At 41.7% G+C, this 9,889-nt stretch overlaps 1 protein-coding gene across 1 annotated transcript; it reads right to left on the reverse strand.

The window, feature by feature from the left end:
- Positions 1–571: 571 nt before the first annotated feature.
- On the reverse strand, positions 572–5,547 carry LOC107158884 (vomeronasal type-1 receptor 4-like). Its single transcript, XM_015505367.1, has 2 exons — positions 4,672–5,547; positions 572–613 (listed from the first exon to the last, which is right to left on the reverse strand). Exons 1-2 carry the CDS (start codon positions 5,545–5,547, stop codon positions 572–574), a joined length of 918 nt encoding a protein of 305 aa, XP_015360853.1.
- Positions 5,548–9,889: the final 4,342 nt, after the last annotated feature.

Raw genomic sequence — 9,889 nt, forward strand, 5'->3', positions numbered from 1 at the left:
TATATAAAAGACAAAACACAGGACTGAGTATGTGGCTCAGTAGTCACATGCCCCTGAGCAATACTTAAGTACCACCCCCCCAAAAAAAGAAAAAAAGTGTGTCAAAAAGTTTAAAATGTGTGTGTGTGTGTGTGTGTGTGTGTGTGTGTGTGTGTTTATGTCTGTTGATAAATTGAGGTCCTGGGAGTTGTTAGAAGTACAGTAGAGAAGCCGAGGGTGGAGACAGGAGCCAAGACCTGAGTTTGAAGGATAATGGGACAAGGAGGCATAATGGTAGCTCTTGGTGACTCAGGGAGGTTGGGAAGACTGTTGGGCTGAACAGAGTGAAGGCCCCAGAGGAAAAGTGCAGGAGCAGATGGGGATATAGTATAGTATCCCACAAAAGGTTTGTGGCTGAGATTTCCAAGGAGGGCCATAGAGGTCATGGGTACTGGGTTGAGGTCATTTGAATGAGCATGGATATTGATCCTCGTGGAGGAAGTCACAGAGGTGAGAGAAGGTGAAGAAAGTGTGTTAGTCCTTTTTTTTCTGTGACAAACACTAGAGGAAAACTCCTTAAGTAGTCTTAGGCTCATGGATTTAGGCTGTGGTTGCGTTCCTCCACTGCTTGTCTCTAAGGTGAGAACACATGGAGACACAGGGATCCAGGTGCCTGTCACCAGCTCACAAGGAAGAGCAGGCTCACCACCAGTAGGACCCCATCCTCCCATTTCTAATCACCTCTGTCCTTACCCAGGTCAGATAAGGTCACTTTCTGCTGTACATTGAGAAGTAGGGCTTAAGACTTTTCAATATACGAATTTGGGGAGTACAGAATTCAAGCCATGTTGCAAATTGGTGCAGCCACTACACAAAGTGATATGGAGATTCCTCAAAAAACTTGTAATGGAACCACCATTTGATCCAGCAATCCCACTCCTCAGTTTACACTCAAAGGACTTAAAATCAGCATACTATAGTAATGCAGCCACATCAATGTTTATAGCATCTCACTTTACAAGATCTAAACTATGGAAATAATCTAGGTGCCCTTCAACAGATGAATGGGTAAAAAATTGTGGTATATATACACAATGGAATATTACTCAGCATTAAAGGAGAAGGAAATTATGGCATTTGCCAATAAATGGATGGAGTTGGAGAATACTATGCTAAGCAAGATAAGCCAATCCCCAAAACAAAGGCCAAATGTTTTCTATGATATGTGAATGCTAATTCACAATAAGGGGATCCGACTTGGGAAGAAAATAGTTACTTCTTTAAAAAAAGAATATTTTTAAGTTATACATGAGCACATTATCTTTATTTTGTTTGTTTATTTTTATGTGGTGCTGAGGATGAAACCCAGTGCCTTATATGCACAAGGCAAGCACCACTGAGCACAACCTCAGCACTAGAGTTCCTTTTGATTATATAGAGGGGTGTGAAGGGAGGAGAGGAGGTGTGATAGGAAGGATAGTAGAAAAAAATCAGGCATTATTACCTTATGTTAATATATGCCCGCATGACTGATGTGATTCTGCAACACGCAGAAAGAGAAAAATGAGAAACTATTCTCTATTTATGTATGATATATCAAAGTGCATAAATGCATTCTACTGTAATGTATAACCAATTATAACATATAAAAAACAAAAAATGGATTCAAGCTATGAAACAATGTGTATGTATACATATAAAATTCAAAAGGCATATTTTCAAATTGTAGCTGTGTGTTTGCAATATAAGAAGAAAGCTGCCTAGAGAATTGGAAGGAAAGGGATTTTTTTTCTTTCACAGGCAAATGTTAAACCTTCCATCCCATGTTCCACCCTCTTCCATTAATGCAACTCATTCTGTGTTGGCTAAGAAGTTGACAATTTAGTCCACACAGACAGACATGTACATCAGTGTTTATAGCAGCTTCATCCTAAGGAAACAACAGAGGAAGAAACCCTCAAGGAGGTCTTCAACAGGCTCCTGGAGCAATTTCTGTGGTTGTCCAGACAAGAGGATATCATCCAGTGGTGAAGAGCAATGAGCTATCCTGCCATTGAAACACAAGGAGGAACCTAAAAATGCAGGTTTCTAAATGCACGAAGGCAATCTAAAAGGCCACCCTGCAGAGCTCTTCTCTATGGGCAATTACAGACACCCCATGAGAGGGTCAGTGGGTGTCAGAGGACTGCAGAAGGGAAGGATGGACGGTAAAGCACGGTGGATTTTTAGGGCCCTGAAACTTCAGTAGGATATGGCAAAGATGGGTCCATAACACACATTTTTCCAATTTTATATGCAGTTACAACAAAGAGTGAACTCCAAAGTAAGCAATGGACTTCAGCTCAGAATAATCTACACACAGTTTGATGCTGTAACACAGATCACACATATTCCAGATGTCACAGTTACGGAGACTATGTGCAGGGAGTAGGGGTATATTGAACTCTAGCATATGCTCGATCGTTCTTTAAATACAGATTGCTTTAAAAACTGAAGTATTAACGTAAAGATGTATAATGCATCAAAACCAAATGGCTCTTACCTTGGAAGTGAAAGGTACATTCACTATTGATAAGGAGTATCATTCAGTACACTAAGTGACTAAAGGAGAAAAACCTCTTCAGGGCATGAACAGATGACTAGGAGCATTGGACAGCACTCCAACTGCATTCATGATAAAAGTGCTTAGCAGGTGCTGTAATGGGCACTTCCCTGATAACATTGTTAACCACTACCCTATGTGCCCCCCCCAAAAAAAAAATCATCACACATCCCTACATCCCTTAGCAGCTCCAGGACTGCCAGGATCAGCATCCTGCAGAGCTTTGGCCACAGAGCAAATGCCAGTCCAAGACAATGCCACCTCCCAGCTGCAATGGACCTGTGCAGTACAGCAGTAGTCACCAACCAGCACAACCCTAACTTAGATGTCAGGACAGGTGGACAGTGAGTCCACACAAGTGTATCTGCCCTCCAGGGACAGCCTGAAGTGACACAGGAAAGGTATTTTCCACTGTGTGCCACTAGTTGACCTGTGGGAATGGGTGTCCTGATCCTCATGCTGGTACTCAGGAATATTTGGCCCTGGGAAGATGTGGCAGTTTGCCCTGAGATGACAGTAAATGGTCCCCACTGGACTGTCATTCAAACAGTACTGCTCTGAGCTCAGTTCTCCACCTAGGGGACCTGCTCTGACCTTTCCTGTGTCCCTACCTGCACCAGCAACTCCATTATTTACAAATGAATTGGTTGTCATAGGAACACAAACCCGCCCCAATATATAAAGGTATTGTGATTTAGAGAGGGGTTAGTGCTGCATTTTAAGATTGAAGGTGAGGCCAGGAGTGGTGGTGTATGCCTGTAAACCCAGTGGCAGCTGAGGCGGGAGGATCCCAAGTTCAAAGCCAGCCTCAGCAACTTATCAAGGCCTTCAGCAACTCAGTGAGACACTGTGTAAAACTTTTACAAAGTAACTAAGTTCTACGGACGTGGCTCTGGGTTTAAGTGCCACTGAGTCCAATTCCCAGAATATAGGGGGGAAAAGGGTAGGTGAGGATGTGACCATTTATCTATTATATGTAAAAATATCTGTGTATTTTTTTAACAAAATGTGGAAGCGTGAAGTTATACTGCTACTGTTATGTAGAGCCCAGAAGGAGAGGTGTGATTCCTTCATGAGGAACTAGGCCTTTCCTCCTGGAGGTAGGCAGGCAGAAGGGGTGCTTTGCTCCAGGCAGCTCCCCTTTCTCCCACCAACCGCAGTCTGGGCGGTGTGGAGTGGCCCAGGTGGATGCTGCACAGGAAAGGAGTTTGCATCCCACCCAAGGATCCCTACACACAGGAAAACAAACCCTTTCAGGAGAATTCTGAATAAGCCCGCCTGTTCCTTGCCCCTGAGAAATATTATCTTCATTTCATTGTGCAGAAAAAAAAACTTTCCCCTTTATTCCAGAATTTGATGCTAAATCTGTCCTCCCAAGCTCTGTTTTCACAACTAGTCAAAAATTAACAGTTTGGAACAAACTTTCTTGGAAGCTATAAACTTACTGATCATAGTAAGAAGAATTATCCATGAACAAGGTGCACTACTCATTTCTCCACTGCATTTACTCCAGAGAAAATTTCCAGGAGTGCAGCACTTGGTCGACTAGTGATTCAACTGACCTGGAAGGACTGAAGAACTCATCCATTCCATGTGCCTCCAGGAACAGGAACTAGGATGGCTGTCTACAGCATGCGGTGCATAGGGTGAGGACCACCAGCTCTGTTCCCCTCCACCACAACTATGTGGGTCCCACAGTCAGCCAGCTAAGGACTCCAGTGCTCTTCAGGGTTTTCAATAGAAAGACAAGTGACGCTTCCATCCATTTTTCTGTTGATGTTTTGAGTGTAAATACTTAAACATTTGTGTAAAAATATGCAACTGATGTAATTTTGATACAATTAGGCAGTTTTTAATTGTATTTGGAACTGGCAATGAAGACCAGGATTGCTTTGCTCCTGAGCTTCATCTACAGCATTTCTTGTTTATTATTCTTGAGATAGGGATTACATTGTTGAGGCTGGCCTTTCATTTGTGATCCTCCTCTCTGGGTCTCCCAAGATTTGGAGAAAATAGTTTTTTACACAGTACTCAGCAGGATTTGTTAAATTTTTTATGCAGACAAAGCAGAGTCTGGATAGTTTGGATACCGTGAATTCATGGGTCATGAGAAGAAAGGGGCTGACAGTGGGAAAACACAGTGAAATTAGGTCATTAATGTTCACCTCCCACCAAACGTGGTTTGAAAACAGAGCAATATAAAGACTTAATAGGGAGGAGAGGGTGTGGAAAGTCACAAAGGTTCCCACCAGGACAAGGATTCTCTGGGTGGCTCTGGACTCAGGGGAGGTTCTGGGGGAAACTTTGATGGTGTGAATGTGCTGAACCCTCTGCTTGTGCCTGTACAGAAGGAGAACCATGGAGCCACTGGACCAGATCATGAGCACGGAAAAGACAACCTCAGGAAATACAAATAATGCTGCATATAATGAATCTGTGAATTTTTCATGACCTACAGTAAAACAGTACCCATAATCCCTTTTCTCTGTTGTGTTTACACTGTTCCATTTGCTGTGTATATAGAGAGGAAAAATGGAATTCACCACCATGTACAGTACCCAGCAGAGGGAAATGGAGAAGCCAATGTACTTGGGAGCTCTTCCTTTGAGATCCTTCCAACAGGAGTTCATGGGGCTGATGGTGATGTTCTGGAAGATGCTCAAGAGGCAGGTGATGAAAATGGACACACTCCTGCCCACCAACTGAATATACAAAATAACATGGCATCCAGAAATACTGAAGAAGTATCTCAGCCCAAAAGCAATCATTGTGTGGGGAATTCCTCTAGCGAGAATGACCAAAGAGTTGGCTACCATAAGGTGCCCAAGAATCAAATCTGTGGACCTTAATGTGCACCCACTGCAGGAAAGCACCAAATGATAATAAAGTACAGAGAAATTTCCCAGAATTCCAACAGCATTCTGTGATAAAAGCATCAGTCCTATTGCCACATTTGTGGGGCCCATTCCGTAATTCAAAACATTGTCCTTTATATTATGGCAAGAGTGGTTCCCCTCAGAAAAATGACTCCTTAATAATAGCTGTGCCCAAGTATCGTGGTGAGCACCTTCCTTACTACCTGCAGAGCTGAGGAAGAATGATCACTGAAACCCACAAGTTTGAATCCAGCCTGAGCTACATAGTGTTATCCCCATCTTAAAATAGTTTTTGACACCAAGATTAATTTTCATTGAAAGTACTTGTGGGATTAAAAAGACATCAAGATGTACATGTTGATGGGGAGAATTAACAATGTACTTTATAGGAAAATAAGAATTGATGAGGTGATGCTAAATTTGGAGGAGCAATAAAAAATGAGACCAAATGCTTAGGAAGAATTTAGCATGTACTATTTCAGAATGAACTGATATATTGTAGTCATGTTGGATAAAGAACCTCAGTCACTATCCACACCATTCAATAAATCAGATCTCGGTGGATTTCTGACCTAAAGTTTAAAGATCAGTCATGGCCATTTTTTTATAATAACAAAAACTATTTCTATGGTTTTAGAAAACAAAACACATATTAAACAGTACAAACACATCAATTTTTACATGTCTGTGTTTTATGCTTGTGACTGTTCACTGTGCTCTCTCCTCAGCTTCCTTTCTTACATCCAAAGTCACAATAGTTTTAAAGCATGATATTTATTCTGAAAATGGACCACTGGACTTTCTATTGCTCATATTGTTATTTTAGGAATAAAAGAATAGTGTAATATATAAGTGAACTATTAGGAAATATACTTTGTTCCTAAACAATGGAACATGACAAATTAGTTTAAAATAAAAATGAAGTCCTCACCGATTTCAGGCTAAAAGTGTCTGTGCATTGATAGATACATTGGTGAAACTCTTAGTAATGAAACAGGATTTGTGGAGGACATTTCAATACAAGAGATGCATCAGTAGAAGTTGGAGGCTATGAATTCTACCACTTTGCATGAATTGAAATAAAAAGAAAAATATCCTGAGATTATGATAAATATTGTAACATTACTACACAGGAAAAGTTCTCATCATTATAATGTTACAGTCTGTATGTCCAGCAGGGAGAGAAGTCTAGCCACAGCCATCCCAGCAGACGGATTCAGAGGAGACACAATTCCTATCTGCACTAGGTGGATTGTAATGTAGAGTTGGAAAAAACAGCTTTTATTCCAGAAACAGTCCCAGGTCTGGGCTTCTGCACAAGAGGAGGTGGTCCTTACATTTCCATCCTCATCTTCACTATAGGCAGGAAGGGCTTAAACCCACAGCCATTGTAGCAGTTCAAATATGTTCTATGATTTTCTAAAGTAACAAGAAACGCAGATTAGTTGCTAACTAGAGACCTTTAACACCTTCCAAATCAGAACTCTCTTAATGAATTTTTTCTTCACCTAAAAACGTCTTCAGTTATAATTTTGTTATAACTTTAGGAGCCACAAGGAGTTGGCACCAAGTCAGGGACACTCTCTTTTACTACTGCGATCATAGTGAAAGAATTATTCCTCTTTTGTCCGCCTTCCCACCAAATCTCTTTCTACCCCAGAATTTGTTTATTTCCTCTGCAGACTTTAGCAGAATTTTGATCAATTTTCTTACTATCTCTTCTGAAACAAAAGACTGATATTGAAAATACTCACTGTGCTTCTTGTGTGCAAGGTGCTGGGCTCAGTGTGAGGTCCTGACAGCCAGCATGGAGGGAGGGAGGCAGCTGGGCCCTGAGATAAAGGTCTGTGCTCCTGTGACCTCACTTCCCCTCAGGGCTGCAATTATCACTTCACCTGGAGAGACAATGACAGTGCAGGCCTGGGGAGCCCAGGACAAGGCTGAAAAACTTTCTCCACACTTGCTAATTACTAATGCAATTATGAGTTCCTTGTTAGTAACTTCAGAACAAGTGTTGAAGAGTTTGGGAGAGGCTGCTGCTGTTCCATAATTCATGGGGGCTAACAGAGGAAATAGTGAGATGTGATCCATGAGGGACATACAGAGGGTTTGTGCATCTCACTGGACTCCAGGCTTCCCTGACTAATTACCCCAAATCTTACTAATTCTGCCTCTTTTCCCCTCTTTCTCCATTCCCATCTTCTTTGGGGAGAAGCTGGGACCTGGATCCAGGCCTATCTGGTAGCCCTGTCTCCTCATCTCAGGCAGGATGGTGTATGGAGAGTGCAGACCACACCCAGGGTGAGTGCTCCTGATTGTGACATCTGATGGTGTCATTACTTCCATGTCTTGGAGATGGAGCTTGTCACCAGGAAGGAGAGTAACCAACAGGATGGGTTACTTGCAGCATATGCTGAAGGGCACAGTGTGGAAACATTAGGGCTTGGAGTCTTGGGGACAGGGTACATGTTCCCCAGCACTGGAAAAGACCTGAGTTGCACTTATGAGGACTTGGGTGTCCTGTAACCAGCTCCCAGGGGAGACATACATGAAGATCTCATCCATTATTTTTCATGGAGTCTTGAAGGGGCCAGTGCCTCTTGGAGGTATCCAAAGATGACCTGCTTAACCACAACTGCATGAAGCACTTGGCTCTGTGGTATAGCAGCAGTTGATATAAAAGGCAGAGTTCTAGAAGACATAAGCTGATCATAAACAGCAGATTGCAGAGCAGAAGTGAGATATCCAGCAAATGTGTGTAATCCATAGGGTCAATTCTAGCTTTCAAACCTGCAGGAGAGAATAGAACACTTGGAGTTCCTGGAGTGGGTGGAATCCCTGCAGCCAGCCACAGTGACCTGCTGGGCAGGATGATCTGGAACTCTGGGCTGCATGCCAGGATTTGGATCAATCAGTCCTTGGTGGAGTGTGTCAGTCTGGCCTCTATTGTCAAAGGGCTAAAAATATCCAGGAACATGCTGGTCCCAGTGTCTGGCCAAACTAGAGACAAGCCAGATGAACTGGCCCTACTGTGAGAACTACATGGCCTCATGCATCCCTGGTAAGCAGGTCATGGTCCTGATGTTAATTTTGAGATATTCGGAGCTGAAATGACCCCATTGTGACAGTTGTAACTTTACCCATCCATATTAGTTTGAATGGACTGATCCGTTGGAACTGTAGTCAGGTGTGGGGTCACTGGGGGAGACATGTCACTGGGTGTGAGCACTGGAAGAGGGCATCTTTCCTTGTGGCTTCTTCCTGTCTTCCCATTCTGCTTCCTGTCTGCCTTGAGGGGAGCAGGTACCCTCTACCATGCCATCTCCCCAAGATGCTCTTCCTCACCTTGGGCCCAGAAGAATGACATGAGCCTTCTGAGACCATGAGCCCAAAAAACTTTCCTCCTCTAGGTAATCCTTGTTGGGTGCCTTTGTCACAGCAATGGAAAGCTTCCTAAAGCAGCCTGAATATAATTTGGGTCACTTTATCTTTTGCAGATCAAGAGGTTCTATGTATCTTTTCTTCAAGAATGGACTATTGGCTATTCCCTAATGAGAAATAAGGACAAGTGGTAACTGTTTAGACTTTATAGCTCTATTGGTTTCCCTTAGTACTACAATGACATTCTGCCAAAGATCTCAAGACTTGGCTTGCCTTGAGTCCCTGGTTCTGGATTCTGAGCTTGAAAAAGATCTGTACATACAAAAGAAATAAAAATGTCAAAATTCACTAAAACATCAAAATCCAAATGCACCTTTATTTTAAAAATGTGCACATGTATTGAATATATAAACATACATGTATCTGTGCATACATATCACTTGGATTTTGTTTATTATGCATCAAATATTCTAGAAAATTATATGTAATATGAATTTATATTTAAACACCTATTTCAACAATGGCAAATCCTTTGGCATAAAATCTGCTTTCTGTTGTTTTATTTCTCAATTGTTGATTCATTTTTAAAATTATATGCCTGTATTTCATATGTATGCCTGCTTTTATGCCTGAGTTAGCTAATGAATATGATATATTCATATTGGCTAATGAATATGATATATTAAATATGGAAAACATTGGTCAAATATTCTCATTATGACATTTGTTCTATACAATTGGTATATTTCTAGATCCAGTTTTCAATCAAAAAATCAAAATGTGAACAAAGAATGTGTGATACTGACCATTCAAAGATGAATAAAAAATAAAGTAATAAAAACCATCCATGATGAAGGTGGTTTTGTGTCCCTAACAGATTAGACAATAAGATAACAACTAACCCAATCAACAAATGGGCCAAGGACCTGAACAGACACTTCTCAGAGGAGGACATACAATCAATCAACAAGTACATGAAAAAATGCTCACCATCTCTAGCAGTCAGAGAAATGCAAATCAAAACCACCCTAAGATACCATCTCACTCCAGT

The sequence above is a fragment of the Marmota marmota genome, unplaced genomic scaffold (genome assembly GCF_001458135.2).
Source record: "Marmota marmota marmota unplaced genomic scaffold, marMar, whole genome shotgun sequence".
NCBI classification, from domain to species: Eukaryota; Metazoa; Chordata; class Mammalia; order Rodentia; family Sciuridae; genus Marmota; species Marmota marmota.

Bases quoted from the DNA above. Each gene is read 5' to 3' on its own strand.
- LOC107158884 (XM_015505367.1), bottom strand. From the start codon at position 5,547: ATGGGCCCCACAAATGTGGCAATAGGACTGATGCTTTTATCACAGAAT. The intron at 614-4,671 runs GTATCCAAACTA...TTCTCACCTTAG, and splicing joins TCATGACCCATGAATTCACG to AGACAAGCAGTGGAGGAACG.